At 37.3% G+C, this 20,226-nt stretch overlaps 1 protein-coding gene across 1 annotated transcript in view; it reads right to left on the bottom strand.

The window, feature by feature from the left end:
- Positions 1–10,365: 10,365 nt before the first annotated feature.
- The window catches only part of chrna8 (cholinergic receptor, nicotinic, alpha 8), a 37,001-nt gene continuing 27,140 nt past the window's right edge, over positions 10,366–20,226 (bottom strand). The window contains exons 5-10 of the mRNA XM_017417025.3: positions 18,993–19,072; positions 18,477–18,644; positions 15,535–15,729; positions 14,967–15,053; positions 12,721–12,830; positions 10,366–11,825 (exon numbers count right to left, since the gene is read on the bottom strand). Coding sequence (XP_017272514.1) covers positions 11,223–11,825; positions 12,721–12,830; positions 14,967–15,053; positions 15,535–15,729; positions 18,477–18,644; positions 18,993–19,072 — 1,243 coding nt within the window. The 3' untranslated portion in view covers positions 10,366–11,222. The remainder of the gene's footprint in view (positions 11,826–12,720; positions 12,831–14,966; positions 15,054–15,534; positions 15,730–18,476; positions 18,645–18,992; positions 19,073–20,226) is intronic.

The raw sequence follows: 20,226 nt of genomic DNA, 5'->3' as shown, positions 1-20,226 counted from the left end.
GAAGCTATTTCTTATCAAAAGCTTCATGAAAGATAAGGTGAGCCTGGATTAAATCAATAAAGATATTTAGAAAGGTCTTGGACAGGTTTTGTTTTCGAGTCTATAGAACCACAGAATAGAGTTCAGTGCAGCTGAGCTGTTTTCTATCTTCTGTGATTAGATTGTATTTCAGGCTAATTTTGATATAAAGCTGTTCTTTAAGCCTTTAACACAATCCCCCCAAAGTCCAGTCAAAATGTCCAAATGTCTGCCCTTTTCTTGAAGTTTATTTTTTAAAAACAACATCACAGTTTTCTTCTTGCTCACTTGTGTCCAGTCTGTCCTGTTTGCTGTAATCACTAACTTCTCCTTTTTCTGATCAGGTCGTGCTAGTTGTAACTGAGTTTGTGATTGTCATCACTGGAAAACAGGTTATAATTTACAATGAAATGTCTCCTTCCATCCTGCTGGTCTTCATCTTTAATGCAGGATTTGACCCCATGGGTGCCTTTCAGTGTTTAGCAAAAAAAGAAAAGGTGTCTCAACAGGTAAAATAAATAAGACAATAAATGAGGGGTGTAGCTGAGGCAAAGGCTTGAAGGCAGTGTGGAGGAAACTGTCAGTGAAGTATGTATTACCTACAGTTCTGCCAACTTTCCCCGAAACTACTGTTTGAAAAAAACCCAATAATATTTATCATAGTTATCTTATTCTACAGGTGTGCACAGATTATCACTACGGGATTTTATGTCTGGTATTTATCAGAGTTGGGTCCAGCTCACTGGGTCAACCCAGGGGCCTATAGCAGAGAAAATGATCCAAGCAGCAATGAAGAATGGCAACTGGGTTTTCTTCCAGAAATGCCATCTGGCTGCCTCCTGGATGTCAGCCATGGAGAAGCTCATCAAGACCCTCACTGAGCCTCGGAACACCACAAACATACCCCCCAGTCTATACGACAGACCAGATACATCTGTTTAAGTTTTTGTTTCTACCGAGGCACTGCTCATATTTCACTAAAATAATACAAAACAGAAATTGTTTTTTTAGCTTCAAAACTTCTTTTTTAATTTTATTTTTTAAACTTTTTAGATATTCATAACACATACTTGGTTGGATTGAGAACATATCCTTACCTGAATACTGTGCTCCCATATGTTCTTTCTAGACACCAACACTAGCATGCTGCTCATGCTAGGTTTCTGTGTACACATGGTGACAAATACTTTCAGGTTTTTAAATATAACATGATGCTGTAAGCAAAAAGAGCCCAACAGTGTCAGGAGTAATGTTATGTTTTGTATCTGTGCACGCACATTACCGTAATCCACAAAAAGACTGCCTGGTTTTTTGTGGCACACACTATCTTTTAGTTTTTACACATATTGATAGTGTTTGCATTGTTTTCTGTTCATATATTTATATATCTTGTGTTCCTGTGCTTTAGGAGTGGAAGACATTTGGTCCGCTGAGCTGGAACATCCACTCTGAGTTTAATGACGGTGACAGAGAATGCACTCTCCTCAACATTAACCTCTACTGCACAGATAGTACCATCCCTTGGGATGCTCTGATCTATATCACAAATAAGTCTGAAATAATTTGTTATTATGGAAAGGATTTATAAAGAAATCAAAATGATAATCTAGCTTTAGACGTAGCACAACTTTTTAAGAGCAAAGGCACTTAACTTCCATCATGTAAATGGCATGGAAGAACATTTAATATCAGTCTCTCCTGGTAAACTGTGTCTCTTATTCACCTAAAGGCTCTTTCTCTTAAAGGCTCATTTGGAAATGAAAACAGTAGGAAAGGTTAAATGTGTCCTAGCTTTTATGTTTGCAACTGTTTTTAAATTATACAAGTTTAAATGTATAAAGGTTTAAGTTATAAAAGTTTACATTTTCTAATATTATAGATATGAGACTGTGTTGTTGAAGTATGCTCCTTTGGTCTTTTGGAAAGTGTAATTGCAAAGAGCAATACCTAAAGTGTGTGTTAAATTTACAGGAAACCTGAAGTTATTTGGCTAAAACCGACAGACACCTTATGGTGTCTGTTGTTTTATCTTCATATGATTCAGAACAAAAAATTGTCTCAACAAGATACATATTATGAGCTTCATTAAAAATATAAAAAAGCCAAATGTTTCCTGATTTTACAAAACAGGACAGTTCTCTAACTTGTTTTTATTCTGTCCTGCAGCCTTGATCCCATGTTTGCTCGGTTTCCAGTCAGTAAAAATTCACTTCATTTTTCCATTTGACTTTATTTGTAGAAATCAAATTTAAAGAGCACACAACCCTCAGACAGCTCAAGTTTTATTAAACACACGTTTTCTTTTCTTTGTTTGAACATAAAATGAAATGTTTTACTTGACAATTTTCCCAGAACTGAAGGTAGCATTTTGCATATTTTAAAAATGTTTTAATTACATTACATTATTATTATTTTACTACATATAACATTCTTAAATTAGGGACTGATAATACAAATTAAATGTCCAGTGGATTTTATTATCTGAGTTTCTTCCTTATTGGAAGTTATTGTAAATACTTGAGAGGTATGACTCTCAGTATCTAATAGCTCTGAACTTCATTAGTTTCTCTTATCTGGTTTTTAATTACTCATCAAATAAATTCTGAGTTTTGCTCAGTCTCAGAGAAACATGCTGCCTGATGCTGATGTCTCTTACAGAATTGTGTTATTAGTTTATTCCTCTGTAATGAGTCCTTAAGAACCAAAGCCACACTATTTTAAAGAAAAAAAATAGACTCAAATTAAGTTTTTTTTACATTAAAGAAGCAATTTCTCTTCTAGAAAAAAGTAAGCCTCTATTACCTCTGCAGCATTGTCAGTTGATTTCATTTATAATTATTTGATTCCTTTCTTACAAAACTATGTGCACCTGTTGGAAGAGTTTGCATTTGAAGTACTTTACTGTTTATAGTAATTTAAAATTCCTCCTGTTTGGTAGTTTAGTTGCATCTTTCTCTTTAGATTTGCTTTGTCTTGACCTTTATGCTAATCTGTTTTATTACTAGAAGCTCAGTTAGGTGCTTTCTCCTTATATTTTCTGAACCTTTACTTTCAGGTAATATGTTGATGCTAAAACCAATTCAGAACTGGTTTCTTCAATCAGAATACAGATGGGGTCTTTGTGTTCCTCAGCCTTGAGCTACACATTCATGGTGTTCATTTACCTAAAGTTTAACACAATATTAAAGAAATTCAGCTTGAATATTCTGCTGTGTTGATTTAAATCAAGAATAAAGGCAATCATGCAATTATTGAACCTAAACACAAGACCACTACATGTACTATAACACATGATTATAGTTTTTTAAAAAGTTTGTAATACTTTCCATCCTATTTTTAAAGCTACTTTTAAGTGGAATTTAAAACAATGCCTCAGGACAATCCTCAAAGGCTTTTTGTCTCCTGAAACTCTGCAGCCTGGCTACACCTACACCTCCTTAGGCTATTTTTTCATTTTCTTTCTCCCTCCTATTCTACATTTACAAAGCACAGAAATAATTTTTCAAAAAATGCAGTACACCACAGCAAGTCAGAGAGTGCAAAACTCTGCTAGCATATTTTATATTTTCCTTGGATTAATGTTATCCCCCCTCTGTGTGCAAGGTATAAATTCTGCTCCAGAAACAGATGCACTACAGCAATGCAGGAGATACTTCAAGGATCTTTCGATCGTGGACAACCTGGAGGTTTTTGTTATGCATGAGAATGCCAGCTTGACTTTCCAGGTGAGGAGTAATATTAAAGCAGTAATATCTTACAGAAAAAGTACAGTATTTGATTTCAAATTCTGTGTATTATTCTTGGTAATATGCGGGGAAAAAATGGTATTTGAAATGAGAATTGTTTTTAACTCTAATTCTGTATGTTCTTTAATGTGGAGTTCCTTATTTTCTGAGAACGTGTGTATGCCTCCACAACTTCAAGAAACCAAGACACTAATTAACCCAACACTGGATATTAATCCTCAGTATAACCGAAGTAAAAGTCATGATGACATAGTCTGAAAACTTGCTGGATCTGTACTGTTGCTACCAGGTACACATATAGAAAATATGTATTACGTATGCATTGTAGAATTACATCATAACAACATTAGCAAAAGCATTTTATGCAAGCCAGTCACACTGTGAGCCTATATATCCAAAGTTTGTCAGAAACAAAACTGGCCATTTGAACTTCCTAACAACTGTTTAGGGGCAGGAAGTAGATCCCTTCAATAACTTGCTGAGAGTTCAAAGGGTAACACACATAGCACACAAGAACATGGGACAGAAAGTTGGGACACAGATTCATAAACAGCGTTAAAGTTTGTTTCCTTTATTTTTCTTTTTTATATTTCTTCACTTCTCCCTACTATCATGTTGTAACATTTGTCTCCCAGATGTTTTTTAACACTCTGCTGAAAAACAGTCAAAGGTCTAATGGGTATGTCACTACAAATGGACCAAATCTATAAAAGCTTCTTAAACAACTAAGTTTCCCCCCTCTGGGCAAACTCAGCCTCGTCTTCCATCAGACATCCGTTCCTAAGAACATCTTCCACCCAGGTTTGAATGATCGTGCAGACATTTAAAAACCTTATTGTATTTAAAAGACAAAGAGGAATTCTGTGCTATTTCAACCAAAGTTTATCAAATATATTTCATTAATATCTGAAGGAATTATACCACATAGTAAAATTGTATGTAATCTTTCCAATAATGTTGTTGGAGAAAGTACTGCTTTTACTGCTGTTCACATGATAATTGATGAGATTCAGCAAGCAGGAGCACATTTGTGATGAGAAACTGTATCAAAGTGCAGCAGAAACACACTTTATGGTCAATTGTTTATAGATTGGGTGCAATTTGTTTCAAAGAAGCCAACAAAAAGCATATAAATGAATTACAGATGAGTAAATCCAGTGGGAAAATATGCATTATGACTCACTTCCTCTTTCAGGTTCAAGCTTTCTTTGCATTGCTGACTCTAACAGACATTGAGAACAGAATATTTAAAACTTTGTTTTTTGTCATTTTTGTGCACATATACATGAATTCATTTATCTTTCAATATTAGATTTGTGTCTTATCTCATATAGTTGAAAAACAGTCATAACATTTGTTCATTTTGCATTTGTCCTCGGGGCCCAGAACATTTTTTAGTCTCCGCTCTTCTTGTCTCTTTCTCTCTTTCTGTTACCCTGAACTACCTCTCTGTGTTTGGTTCATTTCTTCTGACTTAAGCCGTTCTTCCGTAAGACTGGTTAGAGCATGTGTATTGTACAATCTCTAAAACTGACCCTCTCTCTCTCTCTCACACACACACACACACACAAAGATGCTAATGAAACAAACAGTGGAGAATTGCATTAGCTCATAAAATGATGGGTAGCAACTCAGTCAGACTGCAAATGTCTGCATCCTCAGAAGGAATGATAAACCTCAGTGTGCTTGAGTTCAGTCACTGAGTCACTTTCAGGTCCCAGAAGAATCCCGATGCCCATAAAGCACTGTAGCATCCCCACAGCAACACATTTAAAAAGTTATTTAAAGACACCCAAATTTTAATGACATTGTGCCCCTTTTTCCTTGTCTTGTTGACTTTTACGAGACTCGGATTAAATGTGGGCAGTTTTCATCCTGTTCAATAATAATAGTGCATGTGGAGTGACTGTACAAGTCTTTACACGTTCATGATTTTTTGTGGCTCTTCAATCATCAACAGCAGCATCAACTGACCCCCTAACCTCCTTTTTGTACCAATTAATCCTGTTACGAGCTGGGATTATACACTATGAATAACTGGATGTACTGTGCTGTTATTAAGAGAAGAAGTTGCGATGAAGAAGGTGGAAAAGGATTGAAAGAGTAAATGAGATTATATGCCTCAGTGACTCTGAAACCTGATTAACATCATCGCCCACACATGCACAGAATTCTACCCCACTGGATTTAGTCAGGAGGAGGAGGAGGGCATAAACAATGTCTTAAACAGATGGGCTAAAACAGAAAGTTAGGTGTTTAGTTTAAAGGGGAAAGAAAAGAAAAACTCAGAAATAAAAGATGAGAAATTAAGCATGCACAGAATGGCAACAGCTGCAGAAATACCAAAACAGCTGCCAACATGGGAATTTAACAAATAATAATAACAACAATAATGCTGTTTTTGGGTATTTGTTTGTCTCTGTCTTATTATCCACTGGTCATATTTTAATGAAACTCTCAGATAGTAATCATTTGATGTATATCTACAACTGACTAACTTTTGAAGACAATCCTTCCTAAAAAGGCCACCAAAGCTATCCTACCTGTCAACACAAAAATGACTATAACTTAGTCAAATCTAGAGATCTTGAGCTTGAGTTTGATGTGGTAGCTGAGTCAGGATTGTGTAAACCCTTCCATGACCCCGGTGGTGTGTTTCACCTCTGGACCAGAACAAAACAAGGCAGCACTGAGGCTGTTTGCAGGAAACGGTGGAATGGGGACATTGTCAGGTTAGCCTGCTTGCAGATGTAGGATTTGTGTGTGTGTGTGTGCGCACGTGCACAGTGTTCTACAATGTGGCACAGTTTCAGCCACCAACAGCAGCCTGTTTGTGTGTAGTGAACCCTGAGATTAGATTTGGCCAATTTGAACATGTTATCACTCCACAGAGGAGCATTTGGTGTGTGTGCAAACTGCTGTGAATAAATTCACATGCAGTAAGGAGATTGTCATTCCTAAGTCATGCCTTCCTGCTTGAAAATGAGGAAGGTCTAATAACTGTTGCACGATCTCCTATCTGAGCTCACGCTAACTAATCAGCTCCAGGAGCAGAGAGGCATAAACCACAACAATGTGCGGTGGGTTGAAATGTGACATTCATTTTTCTCACTGTAAAATTTACTTTGAATTTGATCCAAATACAGTACATAAATAAATAAGAACAAATAAACAGAAAACGGCTATCTAACATTTTTTAAAGACACACTGAAACTCTGACAAGCCTTACATGTTGAAAAGTAAAGAGTCGTTTAACTCTAGACAAAAGTTTGTCACTTCATCCCCCCTTGTTTGTAATTTTTTCTTTTGTTTTACATTCAGCAACTGTGTTATATATTTACTTTTGAAATATTTCACTTTTGTCACTAAATTCTCATCATTAGAGCAAACCATTCTCTCAAAGAAAAATCTTTCTGTAAATCTGACATGTTTTTTTTTAAAGCTGTGAAATTTGACAATAATTTTCAGTCTTCAATGCTTTGGTATTTACAGGCTTTGATTAACTCTGTCCAGACAAACTGACAAAAGAAGCCTGGTATTAAACCAGTCACTCGCTGACAGAATGAAGAGAGTTTAATAATTCCGGGGACAGGATTTGTACATAATGAAGATAATTGCCAGTGTTGTAGCATGACAGCCCACCAATTACTAACAGGTTTTTGACATTTCCACTTTATTTCTCTCAAAATAGTCATGTGCAGTGAGTTTTTTTGTTACAATATTCTAGGAGAATAACTGAGCGAAACAGAACTGAGCAGAGAGGCACAGACCACCAAGACACACTCAATATGACTAAGATACACATGTTTCTAACAAAAATGCTGAAATACTCATACTGTGACACTGGGTGACAGGAATGTTAACAGTAACAACATATCAAAATACAGAAAAAAAAATCGTAGTTTGTCTAAAGCTATTCCCAACTGTAACTTATCTACTTTTCTTTGATACAGTTTACAATTTCCTCTCAATTACAATAAAAGTCTAATTGTGACAGCATCAGGATAAAGCGAGGCAAACGTGAATAATCAGTATGAATGGTTCTGGTGTTGGTTTTGTTTCTGGGGTGTCAAGGAATGTGTTGAGATCAGCCTGAAACCCACTCTCAGGCCTGTGCACGTAAAGGATGTTGCTAAAGACTGCAAAAAAGAGTGTGTGTGTGTGTGTGTGTGTGAACATAATACAATTAGGACATGACTGAGCATAAATTAAAGTATTAATGGATGTATGAAATAAACATTGTATTTTTAGTCATGTGGTTGATTAGTGTAGCAAAACTAGGATTACTTATAATTAGTTAGTACAAATAGTGTGTTTCTGAACTCAGAACAATGTTTCGCTCATTCTACATGTCTGATGAGGATTACAAAAGACTAGTGACTGTGATATAACTAAGTTTTAAACAAAAATTCCACTTTGGAAAGAGATTTTTTTTTTCAAATCTCTGTTTTTATCTCCAGCAAGGTAGTTTTTAGACCTGAGGTGCAAACGCAGCACAAAATCTTGTTTTTCAAAAATATTTGGAGTAGTGTAGACGAGGTCAAATATTGATTGATGCTTGTAGCATTAAAAGAACATGAGAGGTAGAGTCGTCTAAATGACTTCTTAAGTTGTCAAGTGTTTCACATAAATAGATTTTTTTTATACGGAGGAGTCAATGATTGAGAATTTTTTTATATATTACTCAGCAGCTCAGACCCTTTTCCTACTGGTCTTATTAAATATAGTTTTATTCCTTATAGTTTTCATGTTTAAGCCCATGCTTCCCTTTATTCTATTTGTCTTATTTTCTAGTAATGAGACTTTTATATGATTGCTCTTAATTTGTATTTATGCTGCCATCTTGACCAGAACCCCCTGGAAGAAATGATAATTTGTCTCAGCAGAACCTTCCTGGTAAATTAAAAGCTAAATAAATACATTTGTCTGCATGAACTTTGACTGTCTCGAGCTCTGCTGATGCTGACTGATGTTCAGTATCTGAAGGCAGAAGGAGGTCAGCTGCTTACAGCTGGTCAAAGGTGTGAACAGTTATCCTCTTTGTGCCTTCAGCAAAATGGCAGTGACAGATGAAACCACTGCTGGTTGCCGACTGCAGCTGCACATTTTGCCTCACAGGTTTTCACATCTTACTCTGCAGAAGAAAAGCCAGTGACTTATTTCCTTAACATTGCAACAGTGGCATCTGAAGCACAGTTTAAGAACATTTTACAAGAGTAAACATCAATTCACTTGTTAAATAAAATGTAAAAATGACCATTTTGCAAAACTGTATGGAAGATTAAGAAAAAAAAGATGATCAATATTTCACAGTTTTGAAGTTACATTTCAAACAAATGCCTTCCGTTTTCTTTTGAGTCCATCATTAGCAGATGGACTTACAAAGCTGCTGTTGGCCCGTCAAAAAGGTGAATAAATTTCATTTCCTCCTGCGTCCCCTAAACCACTTGTCAGTCTGAGAGTTCACCTTTGTGCAAGAAAAGTAGTAATTCACTTGAGTCTTACAACAGCGAAGATCAGAGAGGACGCTTGAGTGGCGAAAGATGATGAGGCTGAACACAAAACTGTTACATCAAGTCACCCAGTAATCCTCGTTGAATGTTGCTTCTAGAGATTAGAGGCAAGTGTTTGCTTTTGCTGAGCATTAAAGAGTGAAAACAAAAAGGAAAGATTAGGATGTTTCAGCAGGGGTGATGTCCCCTCAGTCCCCTTTCTTTGATCTTCTTGCATCACTTTGGATTTCTATCAGAATATTGCAATACAAACAGACCAGCCTTTGAAGGACATACGGAATGGGAAGAGATATTAATCACAAACTGCACAAAGTATACAGAATCAGCACAATATATAGAAACAAAGAAAAAATGTTCAAAAATCACCTTTTGAACAGTTTCACAGTTTGAGAAAGCTTAACTAGAAAGTCTCTGATTAAGTATGACTTGCTGATAAAACTTTCCTCATTACATTTAAGGTAGCAGAGCCTTGAGTTGAACTGTTCATAGAGGAACTGAAACGTTTACAGGTTAGAAAAACTGAGACGACAAAAGAGATTGCAGTGAAAGAGCAGTCTAACAGGAGAAGAACTGAGTTTAGCAGTTTTTAATGGAATAGATTGAGGTATTTGACTGTTAATGAAGAGAAACTTTAAAAGTTAAAGAAGAATGCCACTTTTTAACATCACAATGTATGTACAACCCCACTTCTGAAAGTTGGAACGTTGTGTAAAATCCAAATAAAAACAAAATGCAATGAACTGCAGAGCTTATAAACCCATTTTTTATTCACAATGGAACACAGTAAACATGTTAAATATTTAAAGTAAGAAATTGTATCATTTTTGGAGTAAAAAGAAGATCATTTTGAATTTAAAGGCAGCAACACATCTCACAAAAGTCGAGACAAGACCATGTTTCTCACTGGGAAGCATTCTCTCTTTGTTTTCCAGCAGCGTAAACATCTAGGAACTGAGAAGACCAGCTGCCGGAGAGGACATGGGGTGTGTGGTTTCAAATTTTTAAATGCAGTATTTGTTTTACAGGTTAGTGAACCTCTGCCCATCTTTACTTCTGAGAGATTCAGCTTCTCTGAAATGCCCCTTTTTATACCCAGTCTTTTTACTGACCTGTTACCAGTTAACCTAATTAGTTATAAAATGCTCCTCCAGCTGTTTCATTATCTGTACCACTTACTTTTACAGCCTTTCGTTGTCCCTGTCCCAACTTTCCTGAGATGTGATGCTGCCATCAAATTCAAAATTACATTATTTTTTCCCCTAAAAATCATACTTTTTTTAGTTTAAACATTTGATATGTTCAATGTGTTCCACTGTGGTTTTGCATTATAACTTATTCATATTCTATAATCAACAGTAGCATAAAAAAATGAAACTGAAATAAATGAAATTTACAGTAATGCTAAAATCTACAACTAATTACATAAAGATTCTTTCTTAGCTTAGTGAAACCACATTCCAAATTTTCAATACATACATAAATACAAAAGCCTAGAATTACAATATAGACCAGAATAAACAAAAAAGTGTTTTTTTGGACGGATTTATGTGAACAGAAAGAGGGAGACAGGAGAGAGTGTAGGGGACTTTTCTGATGAGACGTGAAGCCAAAATGGTGGCAACTAAATGAGGTGGTGCATGAGGGTGTGGATGAAAAGTGCATTAGTGTTTTTACATCATTAACTTTGACATGTAGCTTTAGCATCCTATGTGGCTTTCTGATCGTGTGATGTTTATCATATCAGGAAAGCTGCGTTAAAAGAAAAAACACATCACCCGATCATGTATACTGAGGCATATGTAAAGACCTGATTTACAATTGATCTGAAAACAACTTAAGTTAACACTGTGGTAAATATTCTTGTGAAGAACAGATCTAATCATGTTAAGATCCTTAGCTGTTGCTTTTCTTCTTGTTTGCCTCCCATTGAGGAAAGAAATCTGCTTTATGTAAAGTCTTTGGACACCGCCTCAATGAAATTGGGAGCTGACATGAGTATGGTGAAGGTGCAGATGATGGAGAACAACGAGAAAGCCACCAAGCATAACCGATCCACAACGGCAGCTGCAAACTTCCACTCGCTACAGATTTCCTCACCCTCATCCTGGTCCCGAAAGCGCCTCGCTATGTACTGCACTTCTTCCAGGATGCGGGAGATCTCTGGAATATGTTCCAGCAGCAAAGTCCGCGTTTGGTCTAAGTGGATGTCAGGCTGGGAGGAGCCGTTGTGGTGGTTTCCTCCTCCGCCACTGCCGCCGCCACACATCATCAGTCCTGAATCGGTGCTCGGTGGGAAAGCGGGGTTATCTGTGCCCATTGCGTGGTAGCCAAAGTAAAGGTTCATGTTGCCGTTTGTTGTGGTGGACTGAGTGGACGCCTGTCCTGGAATGGTGCTCATCTGAATGCTGCTGCTGCTGGTGTGGTGAGGAGGCGAGTGTGAATACTTGTAAGCCGAAGGGTTTGTTGAGTTTACAGCTGCTTTGCCTTCTTCTCCGGGCTTCTTCATGCGGAGGAACCAAGCACACCAGTTGAGAAGGAAGACTCGGACCTGGTTGAAGACAACAGAGGCGGCTTAAACAAAGTTGGTCAAAGACATGAACATATTTGGGTGGTTCCCATCTGGGTTTCATTGCAGTTTTCAGTTGTTTTTATTTGTCATTAACCCCTTAATATATTTTCTTTCTGTGTTGTTATCTCCCTATCAGCCATTTGTTTAGTTCGAACTTTGCTAGTTGTGTAGTTTTTACTTTACTTTTTTTTATATAATTTTTTTTTTTGATTTCTTTCAGGCTTTCAGTTTTATACAATTTAGTTTGTAACAGTTCAGTTTTCAACAACCTGTATCCAGTTAGTGCACTCGAGTCCTCAGCTCCATCATATGACATCATCAGGAAAAATAAATAAATAAAACTTCCTGTTCCCTCATTGTAAAGTTCTGTGTCTGCAAATAAACATCTAAGCAAGGAAGCATTTGGGAAACAAGTTGCTGAAAACTCGAGACAGCAAGACCACACTATAACTTTTCTTGCATAGACCTTCATGGCAGGCATTGTGAGATGAAGCAGTAAAACTTCCTCAGGAATTGTTAAAAACAAATGCATTCCACCTCCACACTTATCTGTAGAACATGCAGAACTTTCTCTACGCAAAACAGAGCTCACTTTAAAACACCTGGACAAGTCGATATTTCAAGTCAGAATGTCTGCTGTAAAAAAGGTCTACTGCATTTTATTTTGGAAAGCCAAATCACTTTAGATATCATTATCTGAGCTTATCCTACAGAGGTTTGTACTTCAAGGCCAAATAATCTCAATGTCCAAGTCTTTGAGAATCATGTTACTAAAAAAGGTTTCCAGTGTAATCTCTTGCTGCCCTTTAAAAATACTGTACCATTTTTCAAATTACAGAAAAATTAAGTTATTTTCTTCTGTCTGTCAACTTACCCATTTAGGCATCTTCCCTCCTCGAGGATCATGATGGTGGAACTGAAGAACCAGGACAGTTACCACCACAGACAAGCCCACAATCATCATGGTGCTGGCAAAGTACTGAGCTGAGGAGCAGAAACACATTCATGTGTCACAGATTGTAAACAGGGCAAGAAAATAATTAAAAAAAAAAAATATTTGGAATTTATCAGCAAATTTCTAACCTTACATGTGAACTAATCAAAGTAAACTTGGCTGAACTCCAGCTAACTCAGGCCCCATTCCACATCTGAACACATCTTTTTCCTCATGAACACAGCAGCGTTTCTAAAACTGTTTTCATCCACACAGAAACACAGAAAATGACCAAAACGCTGTAGTAACTATGCCAGGCTTGTATGTGGCGCTGTAACACTGCCACAAAAATACATCAGAAACAGGAAAGAAGACTTGGAGCAGACGCTTTAAACTGTAAACACAAAAAGAAAAAGATGAATGGTGAGTGCACAAGTAAAACTAAAATCCTTTTTGTGGATTGACAATGAAGTGGAACTTCTACTTTGTGTCACATTGAACTACTATAGAGTGGGGCTCCTGTCAGTCCAAATATAAAGACATACTGGATGCTTTTCAGGGCAGTATCCCACAAGTGATGGATGAAGGGAATAGTTTTCCTCTGGTAATGTTCAATGCACATAGGTAAATTGGTCTTTCAAAATTATTCTCATTTTCCCCTCTTTAAAATGTATACTCAGTGTATATTGTTAATCTTTTTCTGCAAAGATTACTTTAGTGTTGTTGACAGTACAATAAAATGGATAAAAACCTATGTTTTACCTTAATTATTTGGTGTAATATTAAGGGTTTTTGCTATTCTTTATTCAAGAAAATTTAATTGACCGTCAGAATTGTCTGTTCATTGAAGTAATAGAGCAAACAAAGGCTTTGCTGTAGTTGAGCAACTGGCAACGGCAAGAAAGTAATCTGTCATTACTGAGGTCATAGGTTATGCAGGAGGTGGGGTGATGACATCTTTGTTTTAAAAAAGTTACATTTAGACTGTTCACACAAGAACACAGTTGTGGCATTTCAAAGTTGTTGTTTTTTTGTGTCTGTGTGGACACATGACTAAATCAATCAATCAATTAATCAACAATCAATCAGTCAAAATTGTGTATTCACAAAACAGTTCCAATGTGGATGGAGACTCGGTCATTTGTTTTGGAGAGAAGTTTATCCATGTAAACAAGTCTAAGGTCCTAACCCTCCGGAGGGCTGATGGGAGGATGACTAACACGAGTCCTGATCCACAAAGCAACCAAAACAAATACTCACACTTAAATTGAGTGGAAGCCACAGACACATGAAATTGCACATTATATGCTTTTCAGAAGTGTAGTTTCCTGTCCACACACATTTGACGCAGCTGTTACCTCACAGTAAATCGGACCAATCAAAACATCCTGGATGCCTGTTAAAGCATAACTGGAAGCTGTATGAAAACCTGTCAGACAGAATGCTGTGCAGCATTTCCTTTTCACTTTAGTCTATCGGTTCTGCTTTGTCTGCAGTGTTTTGGAACATCCAGCCTCATGAAGGAAACTTTGCTAATGGCCTTGTTTTACATCACTGAGCTGCCAGATGATGCAGAGTAGCATTTCTGTCTGCTGCCTTCCCGCTCATGTCTTTGCCCGCTGCCTTGTCTTTTCCTGTTTGCATCAGTGTAGTCTCGCACAAAGCAGCCCGATGTTTGTCTCCCGCGCTGAGCACAATCTTCACATGCTGCTTTGGCAATCAAACGTCCAAACCCAAACCCGAACACCTCAACCCCAGTCACAACGGATTAGTCATTTGGTGTGCAGAAAGTGTTCTGTTACAGTCAGCCCTCTGGTATCAGGCGTAACAATCTCTTTTGGCTCCTAGCCTATCGTGATCAACTGTCTTAAATCTGCCAGCCTGGTAAGAGAAAGATTTCCATACAACTCTCCCACGCTGTGACAATGTGTAGCTCACTAAGTGTCTATAGCTCCCTACAGGCAGTTAAATTAGGGTGAAAATGTAAAGCAAAACATTATCTTTTGCATAACAAATGGTGCATTGACTTACAAAATTTTCCCTGCATGAATCAACATATTTTAATCTACAGTTAAAAAAAACAGCTCAACATTCTATTACGAATACAAATGAACTATTCTCTCCCTATTTTTGTCAATTTTTTAACTGCACAAATTAACAATTATTAATGAAGAATGATGTCTCACCAATCAGAGGAACAGAGTCTGAAGTGGCAGGCATGATCTCTGCTACCAGCAGCATGAACACCGTCAGAGAAAGAAGCACCGTTATGCCTGAAGAACGATGAGAACAGGAAAAGAAATGTGTTATCTCTCGTCTGCCTTTTGACTTGAAAGAACTCAAAATAAATGCAGGCTTTGACTCAAACGCAGGTGAATAAAAGTATGTATTTATTTTGGAGCATTCCTATTTTTACAACTATAACCTTGTCACTTTCTCACTGACTACCATTTGAAACAAACTGGCATTTTCAGGTGCAGGTGATTATCTTTTACCATGTTTATGTTGGCATTTTTATACATCTGCCAATGATTAGTGCCCAACATAAATGCTAATCCACAGCTGTAATGTCAGCATTAGCATAAAGCAATGGCAAAAAAAATGTTTTTGTGACACCACTGGGACCTGAAATCCCTGGGAGAAAGATACATTTTTGTCAGATTTATGCTAATAATCATGAATCCTCGTCATTTTGTGTTACTGTAAGATTATTTTATGTTTTCAGGATGGGTTGGTGTGTGTCTTATATTGTACCCAAAGAGATCTTCTCTCCAGAGTCAGCAGGGAGCAGGAACACCAGCATGGCCAGGCCCGAGATGAGCACACAGGGGATGAGCAGGTTGAGGCCGTAGTACAGAGTCCTGCGGCGCATGGTGACTGTGAACGTCACATCGGGGTACGGCTCCTTACAGCACTCGTAGTACAGCTCATTGCGCTTTCCTGGCACACCTGAGGAACAAATGAAGGTAATTGGTAAAGAGTTACAAAATATTGTTTAGAAAGAAAAAATACTGGTAAGTTAAAAAAATAAAAATAAAAAAAGACAGATGTTCTTCTGTCAAACTGCAACGTTTCCACCTTCAACCAAGTTCTCACTCATAGCAAGAAAATAAAACAAATAGTAGAAAACATAGGGATGATACTATTTCTGGTTGCAGATTTAAGATAAATACTGTTGTCCTTTTTCCTGTATTTACATTTTCTGTTATTTAATATCAGTTTGAGCCTTAACCAAGCAAACTGACATAGTTTCAGGTAAATTATCATTCTTACAATCGGGATTTTGTGAGAAAGCTACTTGTTCTCGATAAAAACAAACACTGAAATTGACACCACATGCAATATTTTGCTGTCCTGATGTAAAAGCATAGCCAAAGCAAGAGCTATGTCTGCATCCTTGGCACAAACTCCAGCTTGTCTCAAATGTGGGCTGGGCTGCCAGGGCCGTCCCTTGTCCCCCGTCTTGTATTTGGTGTTTACTGACAGGATTACAGGGCACAGCAACGGACAAGATGTCTGGTTTGAAAACTGTTGGGGCTCTTCTGTAATTTTTGTAGATGATGTGGTTCTGTTGGTGTATTCAAGTGATGACCTTCAGCATGCACTGGGCTGGTTCACAGCCAAGAAAAGACAGTCAGCCATGATTCTTAACTGGAAAAAGGTGGAATGCTCCCTCCAGAATGGGGATAATTCTTTGTTTGTAACAAAGAATTCAGGTGTCTGAGAGTCCTCTACTCAAGTGATGGAAGGATGGACAGGGAGTTGGATCAACGGATCGTGGCCTCATCTACACTGACGAGGGCATAGCTTCGGTCTGTCATGGTGACGATGGTTCGACTGAGCTGGTTTGGGCATCTGGTGGATGCCACGCCAGGAAATGTTTTTTTTTTTTTTTACTTTTATCAAAGTCTATGATTTTTTTTTACAACTATATCTGTCTAAGACATAGCTGGGATGTAAAGCGCTACCAAATCTTTAACTACCTCTGATTTGCGGTTCGTATCTGTTCATTTAGATGAATAACCTGTCTGTTTAGACTGACAACAAATAACAATGACTTAGTCCTGGTCAGAGTTAGATAAGTTTAAATAGGCATGTAGAAATATATAAACTTGAGCCAATCTGTATGTGTGTGTGTGTGTGTGTGGGGGGGTGTATGTGTGTGTGCACGCGCTTCCAGAGTATTGATTTTAATCAAGAATGAGATAAAGCTACAAGTGGTCCACTTTGAAATGGCCATGAAATCAAAGTCATGTCTATTAATCATTCCCTTAGCAAAGTGTGTGTGTGTATGTGTGTGTTGGTGTGTGTGGGTGTGTGTGTGTGTGTGTCTGTGGGAGGGGGCATAAGGTGAAGGGACTTTTGTGGTCCATTATCAACAATCAGTGGTGAATAAAAGTCAAGCCGAAGTGCCTCTGATTTCATAATACATTGAAGTATGACTGTCCAGCCATAATCAACCATTTTTAATGTTTTTATTTGTTCATATTTTTACTGTTTGATAATTCTTAGTGAGAACCTGGTATGACACAATCAGCAGCACAATCAAAATGTACAACTTATCTAGATATGTGTCACCAAAATATATGAGCTTCCTAAAGAAATTAAATTTAAATAAATTGAAAGAATCCAATTTCATTCCATTTAAACTTTGCCACCTGGACGCTGAAGAAAAATAGCCTTTGCTAGATGCCTATTATTATGATGGATTGCAGATTTGCAGAGCCACATCTTTTCTCTGTGTGTGTGTGTGAGTGAGTGTGTGTGTGTGTGGGTGTGTGTGTGTGTGTGTGTGCTCTGACATTGGCTTGGAATGTTTGAGGTTGGCCAACTTACCTCCTAACTGTCCTGAATTAAGTGAACCATCTCTGAGCCAGCTGCCACCTCACCTTCACACAACCCCACCCCCAACACATCCTCATACTCCGGGTGCAATCACTTTATGTGTCAGTGAGTGTGTGTCTTTGGGTTTAACTTATTTTGTTGGTCTTTGACGAGCAAGAATTGTGCACAAGATTATATAGATTAATCATACTGAGAGAGATAATGTGTGTGTGTGTGTGTGTGTGTGTGGGGGGGGGGGGTCAAAAGAATCAGTGATTCTCAAAACAATATTATCCAGATGTTATTGCTTGCTTCTTAAAATTGGCTTTAGGTTCAGATTTCTTTTTCATTTTATTACATTTTTTAGAGCCAAGATCATGGCTGTATTGTATGAAATACAGTGAAGGTATAAAGTATCTGCAGTTTTACAGTAAAATGATCTTATTCTGAGAAGAGAGAGTTACAGATGTTTGGGTCAAATCTTGTGTAATGTTGTGAGATCTCATTAGATGAGATAGCACTTAGTGTATGTGTTGTGAATGACACTCAGCTACCACTACACCAATTTATAGCTCAACATCTGTAAAAGTAACTATTATTTAGTAATAGGCATTTTTGTCTTGGCTAAGGTTGATTAGCTGTTCAGCCATCTTGAATTAGGTTGACTCTAGAAGTCAAACTGTTGTAGACGTGCATCCAATGATTAATTTATCAGAGTTCCAATAAAATTTGTTGAGTGGTCCATGAGATTTTTTGCTAACAGATAGACATAGTTGACTACAATAGTTGATAGCAAAGTTTTTAAAACTAACGCTTAAAGTATGTGTTGAGGATGACTCTCAGCTACTACCACACCAAAGTTTTGTTCTTACCTACAAGGTCCCACTCCCCGTTGGGTATGTAGGTAGAAATGTCCACCTCCAACATTTGGAGGTCCAGTAACCAGCCGTTGTGAGTCCAGGAGCCAAACTTCAGGTCACACTTCTGCACGTCAAAAGGGAACCACCGAACATCGATGTAACAAGTGCTCTTCAGGATACCTGGAGGGCGGTGTCATGAAAACGTTGTTTTTAAAAACTTGAAGTTTAATTTTGTAATGCACTGGTAATTATCACAACAAAATGTTAAAGACATTTTCTGATTTGCTGATAAAAATAATTCTAAAATGTTTTTTAGATACTAAATTAAAAGACAGAAAACAAGAAATAAAGGACTACTGAAATCTTGGCACCAACACTAAGGATGCTGTCAGAACAAAACTCCTTCACGATAAAATGCAAAATCACACAAGTCTTTTCAACTAGTGTAATGGAGACAATATCAAATATTGCTTTAACGAGGAATATTGAACATTGAAACAGATGATGAAAATATCCCGAAAACCTCACCTGGTGGGAGGTACTGGCAGGACCCGGAAGAATTCACCAGAACATTTGTATGAAATGTAGCATCAAACCTCTCATCGGCACTACATGCAGACAAGAGAGATTGATGTTAAAATGGCAATAAAACATTTAAACAGCAAGGGAAATAAATAAATTATACAAATGAAAAAATAAAATTTAGAAGCCTGAAAAGGAAGAAAAACACAAATATCAGCTTGACAAAAAATGTAAAAAGAGCCACAAGGAGAAACCTGGACAGTAAAACAGAAAACTGAAGGTGACACGAGGAGGATTAAAGATGAATCCAGACAGGCCGGGTTTAATTTCACTGATTATATTAAACAAACGTGGCTGGCTGTAAAAGAGACAAATAAAATTCACAAACAGTCAATAAAATGTAAGAACAGAAAGACAACAACAGAGTTTCAAAACAGCTCAAACAATTATTTTGTTGACAAAGTGTTTGTCTAAAATTTACTCAGGGAAAATAAGCACAGATTGAAAAAAAAACCCTCATGTCTTGTTTTTCTTGGACTCTATCAGTAACAGAAAACTCCTCCTGTCCTACTGCCAAAGGCAAAGGGGAAACAACAATGTTTTTGTGTGTGTCTGTGCATTTTCTTGTTTGTCTGCACCGTTAGGAAAATATCGCATGAAACCACAGAACAGATTTTTTTGAAACTTCCAGAAAGTAATCATTGGTTTGACATCTACAACTGATCAACTTTGGGACATTGGCAGTCAACCTGATTCAAGATGGACACCACAGCTTGTCAACCTTTGAAAACTTTAACTCGGTCAGTTTTAAAGATATTGTGCTAAAATTTGATGTGGTAGTAGCTGAGTCTTCAAGGTTTGACCAAAGTAACTGAAGTTCAGTCATTTCTAAACATGAGATAATGTAATTTAATGTTAGTTAGGCTTGAAAGGCAGCAGGGAATATGCAGGTAATGCTAGGCATTACATTTAATGAATGTTTAAGATAAATATCTCATAAAAAGACTGATGGGTGAAGAATCATGCACCTGTAATACCTACAGTGAATGGAGGAGATTTGGTTTAATCTTGCAGGAGGCATTTTCCAGCATGGTTTGAGTTTTTTGTGTCCTTTCAGAAAAGGTCTCTGCAAATCAATACATCATTGCTTTGAAAAAAAAATCAAATAAAAGGCTTGTTCAAAAATAAATTATATGGCACTTCAATCCAGTGTGGGTCTGTTTCACTAAAAGTGATGGAT

This window comes from Kryptolebias marmoratus, linkage group LG3 (genome assembly GCF_001649575.2).
Source record: "Kryptolebias marmoratus isolate JLee-2015 linkage group LG3, ASM164957v2, whole genome shotgun sequence".
Classification (NCBI taxonomy): domain Eukaryota; kingdom Metazoa; phylum Chordata; class Actinopteri; order Cyprinodontiformes; family Rivulidae; genus Kryptolebias; species Kryptolebias marmoratus.
Note: the sequence above shows the minus strand (reverse complement) of the source record. Positions and strands in the feature narration are given on the sequence as shown.